General features: G+C 41.1%; 1 protein-coding gene across 3 annotated transcripts in view; it reads right to left on the reverse strand.

The window, feature by feature from the left end:
- The window catches only part of nbas (NBAS subunit of NRZ tethering complex), a 251,018-nt gene that overhangs the window by 90,184 nt on the left and 145,245 nt on the right, over positions 1–15,589 (reverse strand). For all 3 annotated transcript variants that reach the window (XM_036147528.1, XM_036147527.1, XM_036147526.1), the window contains exons 42-44: positions 14,961–15,184; positions 14,596–14,706; positions 9,283–9,533 (exon numbers count right to left, since the gene is read on the reverse strand). In XM_036147528.1, coding sequence (XP_036003421.1) covers positions 9,283–9,533; positions 14,596–14,706; positions 14,961–15,184 — 586 coding nt within the window. The remainder of the gene's footprint in view (positions 1–9,282; positions 9,534–14,595; positions 14,707–14,960; positions 15,185–15,589) is intronic.

The raw sequence follows: 15,589 nt of genomic DNA on the forward strand, positions 1-15,589 counted from the left end.
CTAACAATGTGCAACCTCTTATTGTATGCTAATTCTCTTTCTTAGCCCTCTTTTAAAAAAGGGAACGGTGCTGCTTAATTACTATGCCCACCTCAGATAAGGTATTAATCTGTTGAATACAAATGCATAACCTGAAACTATGAAAATTCAATTAGCATTTATTTTGCTGTGCTTTATTTAGAGCTGAAAGAAAGAACAAAAATATACCGATGAGCTCAGAATCTCTGTTTTAATGGTTGCATTTGCTCTGTTTACAGAAAGCAGTCTCAAGATTTTGCTGCACAGCAGGTCGAGGATTATTCGATGGTATGAATAGTCGATACCATAACGCTGCACTTGTATATCACTTCAGAAAATCTTACGTGATTTAACTGAGTTCAATAATCTATCCCACATCAGAAATACACAAAGGCTTAGAGGAGAGAAAATAAAAAAAAGAAGCTGCTGTGGAATAAAAAGAGTGTTGCGTGTCAAAGCAGCGTTGTCTGGCTATGTTAACGTGTCAGCGTGCATCACGTCCACCACCGCAGCATCGCTGAAGCATGTGTTTGTCTTTGTGTGTGGGGGAACGAGCCGGCGATGTGTTCCAGGTCCCCGGTGCTATCAGACAAACACATTACGGTGGCGACACCACTTTCTGTCTGGATGGTAAATATTTAATGCCGTCCTGTCTGTTGGGAGAGCCTCGTCACATGGATGTGGATGCGAAAAAAATAGAAAAAAATAAATAAATAAAAAAATCACGCGAGCACAATACCTCACACCTTTAAACAACCCCGACAAACGTAACACTTAAATCACAGATAAGAGTTGCATGCACAAACACATGCCCTCCCGTTCTCACTGTCTGGCTCCACTCCCTCCATGCAGCGTGTCATCATCTTGCTCCCTACAGTCCACTCAGACGATCCCCTGCCACGGTGTCTGATATCGTGATGAAGATTTGATGCACGGTGCCTGTCTCTGTACAGCTGTACAAGCACGTTGCTGGTCAGACGTTAGGGTGCACTCTTCTTGGGGGGGTTCCTAAACCAGCTGGCGTAACAGTGTGGAACCATTTTCCTGTTTGAACACCCGGTTGGGATCAATTTCAAACATCCAGCTGGTCTGAGGTGAAGATGGAGAACCTGGTGCTAGTCTTTCATCTTGTAAGTCTCACCTACGTTTTGCAATGCACTACTACAGCTAGTAGCAAAACAGTCCCACATGGGATGTTGTTAGCACCATGCGTGACACTAGATATACGGTTCTTCATTTAAAAAAAGAAAAAAACCTTACCAAGACTCCTCTAAAAATACTTATTGTATCCCAAAAAGTCGAGCATTTCCATTTCAAACTGTCCGACAGTCATCCAGTCATAGTTTTGGAGAATCTACATTGTTCTATTCTATTATATTTGGCTAGAGTTGAGACGCATTCCTCCTAACAGAACTGCTATAACTGAGCCAGGTTTGTAGGCTGACTTTCTCCCGTACACCCTCTCAGTACGGGAGTGCAAAAAATCTCCTCTGGGGTTGAGATCAGAGCTTTGTGATCGCCACACCAAAACATCACTGCGCATCTTTTTAATTTATGTGGCTATATGCTTTGAGTTATTTTCCATTATAGAAGACCCATTAGTGCCCAAGCTTTAACTTGTTGTCTAATGTCTTGCGATGTTGCTTCGGTATTTCTACCATAAGTACTTGTCACATGATACCATCAGGTGCACCAGTCCGTTTTGCTGCAACACGTTGTGGCCAGCCTCAAAGTTGGCTTGACTTCCACATTGTGTTTATTCAGTCATATTAGTTTCTAAACAGACGGAGTTTGGAATCTATAGGCTTCTTAAAATTGTTCCCAAGGATGAACCAAACTTACAGAGGGTAATGATTATCTTCCTGATACCTTGGCTGATCTCTTTTGAGTTTGTCCATGATGTCACACAAGGAAGTACGTTTTTTTTTTTCACCATTGTTGGGAATTAGAAGCTTAGATAGCTAAATTATCTTGAAAAGGACGGCCCCAAGAAGTTTAAAGGCACATTCCCTCTTCTTATTCATGCATTTGGCAAATAAAAACAATTGTGTTAACCCTAACCAATTAAAAACAAGAAATATTTATTTTCAGTTAAGGTTGTGTTAATTTTTTTTTAAAACATCTGGCAACTGTTTGTTTTTAACAATAATTGTATTTGTACATTGTATAATCATACCACCCTGAAAAAGTTCAAACATATCATTAAAGCCCCAAACCTAGGCGCATATGAATTTCTGACTAGTACTTCACTTTCGCTAGTGTGCTTTTCCGTGTGACGAATGAATCAGGGATTTTTAGCGAGTGTGTGTCATAGTTAGACCATATTAACACAAAGTTAGTGGTTCTGAAGAGTCAACAACAGCCTGTATGACAACTTATACCACATGGAGTGTGAATTTCTGGGCGGCATCAAAGTTGTCTGCGAGGGCATTGACGAGAGACCCAGAGCGGAGCATGTAAGCTTCTAGGCGTTAATGTCACAAAGTCAGCTGCGGTAAAAGTGGCCTGCATGAATTTGGATGCTCTAGATTTGGTCCAGGTTTATGTGTGTGTGGTAATGTGCATCTGTTGGGAGTTCATGCTGCAGCATCTGCAAAACAGATCGATTACTAAATCCCTCCCCTGAACGGTGCGTGTCAAATTGCAGCTTACCTCTTGGATCAAGGTACAGCTCTGACTAGCAACTGTGCGTGAGCTACTAAGCTTTGAAAAACGTTGAAGGACTGGGGCTTCAAAATACTGCACAGAAGTTATGTTTTGCAACGATTTCTGGGATAAAGAAAAAAAAAGTTTTAGAACTTGGAGCAAAAGTGAAATTTCTGTAGAGGCAATCATCTACCTGTCCTGTCAGTTCTTGGCCCTTTGAACTGCTTATTTTTCTTTAAATTAAAAGATCCTCTCACACCCTCCTGAGGTTCTACAGTTCTAAATTTTTGATGAAGACAGGAGATTAGTAGCTGATGTTATGTTGGAAAAGTCCAAGCTGAACTTTTTTTTTTTTCCCTGACAGGAGCAGCGCCCAAAGTTTATATGACTGACACACAGCAAAGGAAGTAAAATATGTATATACTGCTGCCACTGTAACTAAATATGTTCCGGGGAGAAATACTGATGTACAAATGGACGTAGCTTGTCTGCCAGCAACGTTGTACAAGTTCCCCCTTCGCAAGAACAAGCTCTAGATTCAGCTCACACAGATGAGAGCTGAAAAATCTCCTGTTCATCGTTCACATTCCACAACGTAAGTTGTTCATATTGATTCATATTTTTTATTAAATAAATCTCTAGAAATGGTTGTTAACGTTTTTGTAACTTTTTCATGGTGTCATGATACATTTGTTAACTGATTTTAGCCAACTTATTTAAAAATATGATTAAAAAAAAGAACATGACTGTTAAAAATCTGGGTTTTATCTGTTTGCAAATTTTTTCAAATTGAACCTCAGCAGATTCCATATAGCAAATATTTATAAAGCTTTGAAAAGCCATAAGTGAAAAACTAAAAACACCCTTTGAAAAATATAAATTGTAGACAGGCCCTTTAGCAGGAATCGCTTGAGGATCTTGTTTTCTGTGAGGTAATCGGTCTCTCGCGTTTTTGGGAAGGAATTGTGGCTTCACCCTGCTTCAAATAATGAAGAATTCAGATATTCATTCATACACATTCATCCCACCACATTTTCAATCAGGTCAAGGTCTGGGCTTTGAATGGGTCATTGCAACAGCTTGATTCTTTTCTTTTTCAGGCACTTCGTCATGTGGTATGGCATGTTGCCGACGTGTGTGTGTGTTTGTAGGCCCCACCTCTCTGTTAGTCTCATCTGTCCAAAGAACATTCTTCCAGGAGTCTTGGGGTTCATTAAACTTTAAAATCCTTATTTGTGCACACAGGTAAGAGAAGAGGCATTATGCTGGCAACCCTTCCAAACAAACTCTACTTATTAAGTCTTTTTCTAGGCATACAGTTATCGCAGTCAATATTTAACATACTGAGTGGGATCTAAGGCGTCTGACATGCAGCTCTTGAGTTTTATTTTGCAGTTTCTTGGAGGACTCCATAGCTGAACCTCTATATTTGCCGCAGTAAAATAATGGACTTAAATTATTTGCCAATTGTCTCATGTTCTTTCTGTAAGGTCATTGCTGATGCCTGTCCTCTGTGGCTTAGCTGGCATGCATGCCCTGATGTGTTTACATGGATGCCAAAATGAAAATGTTTCTAACAGATGCTGCAACAAACACTTCAAAGACCTTGTAAACTTGCCAAGAAAATCTGAGACTTCGAGGCATTTACTCAAGTCAAAGACATTGAACTCCTGCGGTAGTTCTTCTCAATGGCACTAACAATGTGAAATTAGCAGGCTGTGGGAATGACAGTCTTTCTGCACATTTTTCATTTCAAAATTGTGATTCAAATTTCTATATTTTTTTGTTCTGCCGCTTTTACAACATTATTGACATGAGTGCAAAAGCTCTTTAACTGCTTCAATGGGATTATTATCTTCAGGTGCCAGGAGTTACAAAAGATCACAATGTGGGGCATTTAGGCTTATTTGGCATCTGGACTTCATTAACTCAGCTCTCTTTCACAATATGTAGCTCTCGTTGTTGTCAAATAAATTCCTAAGTCTCCTACAGTAATCACAGATTATTTAAAACACAATTTTGGCACCTTTGAAAACCCACATTTACTCATTAGTTTTTGACATAGCATTACAGAGCTCACCTTGTTCATTTTATACAAGTTTCTTACATCTTTTAAGTGTTTTATACTGTATTTTACTCAAGTTGATTGTAATTTATTTTATGTGTTTATCGTGTATGCTGTTCATATTGCTCAGTCATCTTCACACCCTGGTGAGGTCTTTATAGAATCCTCTGCAGTTTGCCTACCAGCCTGGCATCGGGGTGGATGACGCCATCATTTACCTGCTGCACTGACTTCTGGCCCATCTGGAGAATCCTGGGAGCACCATGAGGATCATGTCCTTTGATTTCTCCAGTGTTTTCCACACCATCCACCCACGCCTCCTGAGGGACAAGCTGGAGCGGCCATGAGTGGACCGCCACCTCTCCCAGTGGATACTGGATTACTGTATTTTTTGGATCATAAGGCGCACTAAATACTCTTCCAACGTGTGTAATATCACTCCGCCCCTTCACAATACACAGCTCTCTATCCGTCTCTGTCAGGAGGACAGAGTAGCTGGACTACACTGCCCTGCTTTCAGCATAAGGCCAAAATAAATTTAACTTTTATATTGAATTTGTTTACTAGGTTTACTGTTGCTAGCGCTACCCCGGGCGAGGGCTACCTAAAGGCTCCCACATACTCGGGCGTACTGTGGTGCATACTGTGAGCTTGGTGGACTCCAAGCCCACTCTCTGCGGATATTTTACCCGATATAGTCAAGTGTACTATTGCCTACATTTCTTGTGGCAAATTCCTACAATTTCCACACTTTCTGCCAGTGAGACGAAGCGGCGGAACGGATGGTAAAATGTGTGATTAGCTAGATGAGCACCTAGAGCCGTTTCTTTTCCAGCAGGCTCCCACCGCACACCTGTCAGTGAGAACAGAGAGGGACTGTGATGCTGCGCGTCCTTGAGACCGCCTGCTTGTAGCAGGTCAGTGTATCAAGCTCGGTGTCACGTATAAAACAGTTCAATGCAAAGACTTCTTGCCATCGAGAAGTCATAAAAATTTAACTGTGCCCATACCTGTATGTGCAGACCTCCGCAGAGTGAACAGTGCCAGAGTGTGTGGGGGGCCTTTACATGAATGCACTTCTAGTTTCAACATTATTTTCAGGCAGTCCTGTAGACAGCTCAGGGTCCGATAAGGTAGTGACACAGAGTACCGTAATGCTCGGAATATCCACTGAGCGGAAAAAGTCGTACTCACACATTATGACAGATTTTTGAGCGCACTGCACCACATAAAATCGGTCAGTAAGTACAACGGTAATCAGATATAAGGTGCACTGGTTTACAAGGCACACCATCAATTTTTGAGAAAATGTAAGAATTTTAAGAGCACTTTATAGTCAGAAATATACCACCTCACTGGTCGACCGCAGTATGTGAGGATGCAAGGTTGTGTTTCTGACAAGCTGCTCTGTAGCACCGGAGCACCACAGGCAACTGTGCTAGCACTGTTTCTTTTTACCCTTTACACTGCAGACTTCTCCATCAGCTCCACAGGTTGCCACCTTCAGAAGTTCTCTCATGACTGCCATTTTTGGTCTCAGCACAGACGAGGATGAATCAGACAGTGGACCCAGAGCTTAGTAGACTGGTGCCAACAGAACCACCTCATGTTAAATGCAGGTAAAACAAAAGAGCTGGTGGTGGACGTTCGCAGGCGCAGACCAACCTTACTGACACAGGTGAACATCCAGGGAACTGATGTTCAGACAGACTACTCATAAGTACCTGGGTGTTCATCTGAACAATAAACCGGACCGGAGGCACTTTTTACAGGAAGGGTCAGAGCGGACTACCTGCTTAGGAGGCTGAGGTCTTTTGGAGTGCAAGGGGACGCTGGCACGGCAAGAAAAATCATGTCACTGATGGACAATGTCTTCCACTCCATGCATGGAGCTGTTGCAGAGCTGGAAATATCTTTTAGTGCCAGACTGCTGCATCCTGGATGCTTAAAGGGGCGCTTCCACAGTTTGTCCTTCCAGCTGCTTTTAAACGTTATAATCTCCGCTGCTCACAACAAACACAATTAGCTGTTTGCAACATGCACAGGTTCTGATCCAATCATGGATCTCTGAGATGCTAAGGTACACTTGCCTGAGCTACTTTGAAATGCTGCTCTACTGTCATATTGTTCTGTAAATGGGCTGGTGTTTTTCCACTGATAACTTGAGTATTAAATCTTTTTTAACTGTGCAATATTTACTCTGGCATTTATTTTACTTTTATTTTTGCCGTTTCTGATCAAGCTCATCCTATGCTGTTTTAGAACTAACTTTAGATTAGCATAGTTTGTTTTTTTCATGACTAAAAAACTGTGTGTAACTGTCTGTGTCTTTGCCCCCGCCGTGCCTGAATTCCCCAATTGTGGAACAACAAAGGATTTCTTAAATTACCTCAAAGCTTTTTTAGCAAATCCCCAAAATTAGCCACTTCATTTAATATGTGAACAGTGCAGCTGATGAGACTAAAAGTATGATCCGATTCTTTAACTTTTAATGAATTTCTTTAGGAAACAATCCTCCACTTTACTGTGACAGCACAAAACCAGTGCAAGAACATAAAGAACCTGAGTAAAAGTTAGTTTGGTTTTACACCTAAAACCTTTGGTTAATGTGCACTGAAAGGAAGCACTGAGCCTAAACTTTAAGTTAACATTTTACTTGTTTATAATCCCAGCCTTGATGCCAGTCTCACAGGGGTGTGTGTTTGTTGCTTTATGAGTGTGTTTTAAACAGAGACCCTTGTCACCGTTCAAATTTGCGGCGCTTACAGAAGCAGAAGGAGGAAGCGAGGCGTGAAAACACAAGATGACACTCGGTTGACCTTTACTGAACCTCCAAAGGACTGAGAAGATTTTCACCATTTCAAAACCAAGATCGGATACTCAAGGCAGAAAGAGGGTGACTTGCTGGTGTCGACGTCCCTTAAGGACGGCGCTCACTTCAATACTACCCACAGGCTCTTGGCCTGTCCGTTATTTGACTATTAACACAGACGTGGATCGCTGTCCTTTTCTGTTACAGACAACTGATTGCATTCTGTTTCAGCACAGCGGGGAAGTGTTTCATGAACCAATCGGGAGGAAATAAAAGGAACAGAACGAGATCAAGTAGGAGATAAAAGATAATATATGTAACCTCTCACAGTCTAGATTTGTCATGGAGTACATTTAATCTTTTCTGCACAAGGAAATAATCTGTTATTTAGATTTTTTTTTTATCCTTATATTCATGGCCAGATTATCTTGCAGTAAAATCAACAATAAACCCTTCATTTAACATGTTTTTCCCCAGTTATTCACCAGATACAGCGCACTTGTTTTAGCCAGATTGGGAATGCTACTGCTCTATTGCTCACCTGAATAATTGTTTCTATCTTTCCTGCTTTTCTCATGATCTGATACAGAATAATTATGTTTACTTTAGAAATAAAGAAAAATAAATATTGCAGACATATACCGTATTTGAAGGGGTTGTAATTACCATGTGACTACACTTGTACAATGCCATGCGAAAGTATTGAGTATTCAAAAATATGACAATTGTAGGGTGCATTTGATTAAATGTCCCCTGAGAATATATTTTTTAAACCACCTTTTTATAAGGATTTTGTTTTTTGTTCTTTATCTTTCCTCGCATATTTCTTTAAAGTGTTAATGTCGCAAACAAGACGTGGGGCCTGGGTTAGAGGGAACACCTTCAGGTGCGTTCCTCCATCAGGCTTTTCCAGGTCGGTTGAAAAACAACCCGTGCCGATTAAAGCCGAGCACTGCGGAGCGGAATAAGGTGGGTCAGAATTGAGTAGGGCTAGTGGAAAAGAGGTTTCTATGTCCTGCAGCAAAGTGCAAACAAAATTCTTTGGGGTTTCTTTTGAAAGTGGCAACTGGTGTGGTGTATGTAATAGTTTTCTTGTCAACAGATTTCCATACCCAAGCAGCGATAAATAGTGCTCTCGTTCCCTGTTGTTAGTTCATATTGACGGCGGTGGTGCGATACTCTTCCCATTTTCTGATCGTGGATTAAACAGAGCTCTGTGAGGTGTTCAATTCTTAGGATGTTTTATTACCTAACACACTTTAAACCTTCACAACTTTATCCCTAAACTGCCATCTGTTTTCCTTGGTCTTCATTATGCTGTTTGTTCACTAATGTTCTCTTACAAACCTCTGAGGACTTTATAGAACAGCTGGATTTATACTCATACTAATTTACATTCAAGTGTACTGTAGTTACTTATAAGCTGTATTTTGATGGCTATTTGTTGTACCAGATTTATCAAGGGGTACTAGAGTAAGTGGGGGTGAATATAATTTATAAATGAACTGCACACATTTCAGGTTTATATTTGCAAAACAACATGAAAGTTATGTCCTGTCCTTCCAGTGGCACAATATGTCCAGCTATGTGTTAGTCTATTAACAAAATAACAGCAGAATACAATAAAGGCTATAGTTGTAATGTAAGAAAATATGAAAAAAGTTAAAAAGGCATGAATCCTTTAAGTTTAGCAGTACATCATTAGATAAAAACATATAAAACAAAAACAAAAAACCCTCACCTTTGGCAACAGCGCGAAGCTTCTTCAGCAGTTTGACGTGAGAGTCTGGTTTTATGAAGGTGGTCACATAGGGCTCACAGCCAGCAGTGTCTAATAAGGTGTAGTAGTAGAGCAGGCGGTTCAGGTCGCTTCCCTCCACAGTGGGCAGAACGTATTTTGTCATGTGGTTGTAAAAGGCCTCCGGGTCGCATTTCAAAGTGTCAAATAGTTTGAGGGAGCTACTCCGAGTTTCGATGTCTTCAGTGGAAAGACTAAATAGGAGAGAAAAAGAAGGGAACATTTTCAGCTGGCTTTCACATACATCTGCTGCATAAAAGGTCAAATATTTTTTCCCCCTCACTGAGTTTACATTAGACTAAAATGTATGTAGTTTGGGTCGGTTACGATTACCAAAAATGATTTCTATTTGCTAAATGCCAGATTAATTAATCTGTTATTTACAACTGTAAACCCCATGGGGACGGAAAGTGGCTACCATTCGCATAACAACCATGTGAGGATCCTGTTGAAGCTGGTAGAGAGTCATTATCCACAGTGAAACAAGTTATGTACCACCCATGGTTAGAAAGGACACTCATATATGGAAGCCATTACTCCATAACGACGTAAAACGCCAGATTAGATCTTCCAAATACACTCAGGGACAGAAATTTAAATTTTTTGAGACATGCCCTGTAGTCTGATGAAACCAACATTTAAGTGGTGGCCACAAGGAGCTCCATTATGTTTGGAGAGAGAAGTTGGACAATTGAGATCCTGAGAACACCATCCCAGCTATGACATACTGGGGTGGCAGCATCATATTGTGCAGCTGCTTTGCTGCAGGAGGGACTGGTGCACTTCACAAAACAGATGGACTCACGAGGAAAGAACATTATGTGGCAAAGTATTATGAGAAGTTTTGGAAGGATATCCTTGATATTTGGCTCAAGTCTCAGTTTTAAGGCAATTCAACCAAATATTAAGGAAATGATTATACACTTGTGAATCTGAAGAAATAAAAACAAATTTGCAAAAGAATTATCTTACTCATACAACATATAGAAATAACTTAGCTTAAGCTAAAACAGGAAAAACTGGTCTGATTTTATGCCGGCACTTGGAAAAAGGAATTATGTCTCTTTATACAGTGCTTGTTAAAATGGAATTTACACTGTATATGGTCGACACAAAAACAAGTTGATAACCCAAAAGCCTATTAAATGTGAAGACTGTTGAGATAAAAAAAAACTGTTGAAAGGATGGGAACACTTGTTTGTAGCCTAAGATAAAAAGGTTTGCTCATTAATACCACAAGTAAACAATATGAGCTAAGAGCTGTTTAAACAGTAGGAAAAAAATTAAACAGTAAGACAAGGGGGGGGGGGGGGGGGGGGGGGTTCATTAATAGCAAACAAAAGGAGAACAACCAGCTCCTGATTTTGTGTTTTACAAGTAAATTTATCAAAGCTAACAATAAACCTAAGAATTTGAAGGGGTAATAAATTTATGCACAGAAAGGAAGAAAAGACAGATTGAAGGACAGAGGAAGAAAATGAGGCCGAGGATATATTAAAGGTTCAGATGATGGCAAATGTCTGAGTGGAAACCTTTTCATCGAGTTACTCAAGCTGAACGCGATTTGAGTATGTGTTGCCAAAGAGGTAAAAGTCAACAGCAGCAAGTGGTCCAGAGAACGAGAACAAAAGTAAAATGAAGAGAAGCAGAACAGCAAAAAAGAAATGGAGAAAAAAAAAACCCATGAGAAATGCAATTAAAGTCAAACAAGAAGCGCTACAAAGATTAAAAAGGCAAGGGTGATGTAAAGCTACTCGCTGGTGGTCTCCGAAGGGGCTCAGAGCAATCTGCGGTTGTCTGGGAGCGTGTTCGTGAGAGTGGAGTTCTGTTTATCTGACAGAACGAGACAACATCAAAGTGGACAATGCTTCCCCTGGGCTCTCTGTCGCACTTAGCGGGGAGGCTTCTGCTAATGAAAAAATTAAATAGAGAGCAGCAGCTGACAATAGGCTCAATAATGTAAATAACACTAATCATGTTCACCACAGGAGCTCTAACACGGCTACAATCATCTGAACTAATACAAAGAGAAGCCAGCTCAGCTTAGTGAGTGCTCCGTTTCTCTCGCGGACAGGCAGCCAATCAGGGTTGCTTTATTAGTGATCCATAATACCTCTTAGGAGGAAAAGCTTCATGTAGAGAAACAATAAGACCTGAAACGACCATTTACTGAGGTAAAATGTAATGAGCATTGATTAAAAACAATTCTTTTCTTAAGTTGGGAGCATTTCTTTAGTTTATGTCTGTGGTTTTAGCATGTGTGTGGTGAGCATATTTCTCTCTGATAGCTTCATTACTAGTCTGCGCCACACCGGCTTTGCTGCTGTCGCTGCTTCCTTGTTGGTCGCTCTCTAAGGACGCAATAGAATTTCCCCCCACTCTATCTTTGTGGTACTCATGTGGCTGTAATATCAGATGCTAGCTATTACAATCTTCTCTTGTTTGTTTCAAAAGCCAGCCAGAACAAGGAGCCAATTTAATCTGATTTGATCTCTGCGCCGCTCCTTGCAGCCCTCATCTCCCGGCTCGTCCCGGCCCCGCATTAACATGTTTGCTTCAGATGTGACGCATGAGATAACAAACAAAAAGAGATTGCTAATGTTCCCAAATTCGGAGGCATATTCAATTGAAGAGGCAATCAGACAGTCCAGATTAAACTGTGGGGAAGCTTTGGATGAGAAGTGATAGCTATTCAGAACTGCATTTTCAGAAGAGAGGCAATCTGTGAATGCTTAGAAACTTCAGTGGAGCATAGGGTTGTACTTTTATTGGATTTATTTTTCAAGGAAACATACATTATACTTAATTAATGATGTCAATCCGAATGCAGCGGTTAAATTCTCTGCAGTACTAGAAGCAGTATGGTCGAAATATGGCCTCCTCCTGTACCACTGCCCAAACACATAACCAGACACACAACTATTGAACACCACACACAACAAACACTTTGGAGAAGGCAACTTATCAGAAACATCACGGACCAAGAACTTATTGATCTGTTCGATACTCGTCAGCACTAACATCACACATGATGAAGACCCTCGAGGGTTGCCCCCCTGGTGAGGTCTTCATAGGATCTTTTGCAGTTTGCCTAAAAGCCTGGCATCGGGGTGGTTGACGCCATCATCTACCTGCTGCACGGCAAGGCTGTGATTCTGAAGTGATGATCTGCAGCACCGGAGCACCGCAGGACGCTGTGCTGGCACAGTCTCTGTTCACCCTCTACACTGCAGACTTCTCCATCAGCTCCACAGGTTGCCACCTTCAGAAGTTCTCTCATGAGTCTGCCATTTTCGGTCTCATCACAAATGAGGATGAAAAAGAGCACAGGCAGTGGATCCAGAGCTTTGTAGACTGGTGCCAACAGAACCACCTCATGTTAAACGCAGGGAAAACAAAAGAGCTGGTGGTGGACTTTCGGAGGCGCAGACCCACCTCACTGACACAGGTGAACATCCAGGGAACTGATGGTGAGATACTGGACTCATGAGTACCTGGGTGTTCACCTGAACAATAATCTGGACCGGAGGCACTTTTTACAGGAAGGGTCAGAGCGGACTACCTGCTGAGGAGGCTGGGGTCTTTTGGAGTGCAAGGGATGCTCCTGAATACCTTCTTTGACACTGGGGTGGCATGAGCCATCTTCTATGGTGAGGTTTGAGCAACAAAACAAAATGCTGGAACCTTTAGGGTTCAGGAACCTTTAGGGCGTAGTAACCTAGTGAGCACAGAACCCCTTGTGAGCGCAGGAACCCAGTGAGCGCAGGGCCAACCCAGAGGCAGGGCATCGCGGACAGCGACCCCGGCGAGACGAACCAGCGGAGACCTTGGACAGCGGAGACCTCGGACTTGTCATGATGCATGTCTGCATCATGACAAGAGCAAAAATGGCTCTTCAGATTGTAAAGGTTGCAGACCCTTTGACTAAAGTGGGTATGAAGGTTCCTATGATCTTTTACTCATTCCCAAGGCACCAGAAGACTTTATGGATTGCTTTCAACAAATTCAATGAAGCTGCAACAATTTGCTCTGCACAGCAGTCTGATTTACTTAAAATATGCCAACAAGAATTTGTCAGAGCATTTTTTGTTTTAAGGACCCTGGTAGTTATGTTAAAGCCTGAGAAGTCTGGCAAACAAAAAGCTTGTTGTTCTGCTGCAAGAGCCAGAGTTAACCCAAACTCTGGTGAGTTCAACTTCAATTCAATCAACCATAACTGGTGGCAGCTCTTAAACAAGGCGGATGAGTGAAGTGCAAATAATGTATTTCCCTTCAGGGATCGTAAAAGTCAAATTTTCATTTTGCACTCCAGGTTCAGTCTATATACATCTTTCCCCTTTAAATTTCCCCAACTGCTGTATTTATGCCATTTCCGTCTTCCATTCATCCGTTAAATCAATAGGCATACTGCAGATGCTTCCCATCGAGATTATAGCATGAATATCCTTCACAGATTTGTCAGGATCTTGAGGTTTGGTGGAAACATACACACACAAAGCGGTTGTGAAAAGGGTTTAGGAAGGTGCATGTTGTAATTTATTGTTAAGTGGAGTCCATAAAGCATTTCCCTATATAAGAATGTGACATGTGGGAATTTATTGCACACGTGCGCCTCAAAACACGAACGACCCTCAAGCTCTGCTGAAAAGGCATTCTATAAAAAATAGGAAAGGTGCAGTGCTAGTCAGATAAACTAGCTATAAAGTGAGCGAGCAAATAAATTATGAAAATTGTTTCTGACACACATCCTCTCATAAACTCAAGTTGACATTTGGGTTATTTTTTTTTCTAAATTTAAATACAAATTGGATACCTGGATGTTCAATTTCAATATGGCAGTTTTTTTATTATTATACATAATTTAGACAGCAAAAGTGCTGTTAACCTAAAAAGCCTAAAGATGCACTGATTAGGCTTTTTGCCTGAACGATACAGATGACGATACTGATTTTATTTGAGATCTGAACTGTCCATTTCAATAATATTTTTTTCTTTAAAGTACTATAACACATTTAAAAGAAAGTGTACTGCAGCTTCTCTGATAGCGCCGTTATTTCTGAATTACATAGAAAGTGAGGGGATTACACGATTATCCCCATTTATGCATTTAAAGCATTTATTCCTATTTAGTGTTGATGCATTTAATAAACAACACTGATTAATTAGTGCATCTCTACTATAATCACTCAGCAAAAGGAGAAAAACTGAAGAATGCAAAGAAAGAGCCAGCGTGATGGTTTGTGTTAGTGCAGGTACCTGCTTTCTGTAAAGAGGAACTCGAGGTGAGTCATGTAGACCTCCCACAGAGGGACACTGTAACGCTTTGCCAGGGACAGAGCAATCCTGTACACATTATCATCCAGGGTCCTATTCAGAAACGTGTGCAAGAGCGGAAAAGACAGGGCAATGATTAGATTGTATCCTGTTAAGGCAGAGAGGTCAATTACATCTACTCTACTGCATATGTGTAGCAGTGACTTTTCGAAATGAATTAAGCACACATCTTAGGATATAGAACAGCTCATAGAGTACAACTGGTAAAATTCTTATCCAGCTGCAAACTGCCAGCTTGACAATTCACGAATAAATGGGCAAATATCTGAAAAACTTCCCCCACTTACTCTGTGAGGCCAAGGATTGTCTCTTTCTTGTACTCCGAGTCAGAGCTGAAGCGCTGCACGTCCACTCCACGGCCCAGGCCCTGCAACACCTGAGCCTGAGTGAAGTCTGTCAAACGCTCATTGTACACATAAAGCTGGGCGATTAACTTCTGCAGCTCCTCGGGCCAGGCAGAATATGAGGAGACATGCTGCGTGACCAGTCGAATCAGCTCCTTTGGATCGGCCTGTGGAAAGAAGGAAAGGATTTAATGTTTCTGGATCAGACGTGACAGAAATATACCCTGTACGGACACTTTGATGCTGGTTACAGAAGTGTTGCAAATTTTAAGCCAATGCAGGGTTTTTTTTTTGTTTTGTTTTGTTTTTTTGGGGTTTTTTTTTACAACTGACTACCTAAAAAATAAAATAAAAAATACATTAACAACATGGAGTTTTTCAAAGTTTTTATTTGGACCTTTGCAGCTTTTTACTCATTCTCTTTCCTGCCTTTGTTTCTGAGCTTGAAAACCATTTTGTGCAGTGTACTTACAAAATTATGAAGGTGAACAAAATGAACAGAAGAGACAATGTTTCATGGGTAAAACGTATCTACAGCAGCAAACAATCCAAACATATTGAAGAAATATTAC

The sequence above is a fragment of the Fundulus heteroclitus genome, chromosome 15 (assembly GCF_011125445.2).
Source record: "Fundulus heteroclitus isolate FHET01 chromosome 15, MU-UCD_Fhet_4.1, whole genome shotgun sequence".
NCBI classification, from domain to species: domain Eukaryota; kingdom Metazoa; phylum Chordata; class Actinopteri; order Cyprinodontiformes; family Fundulidae; genus Fundulus; species Fundulus heteroclitus.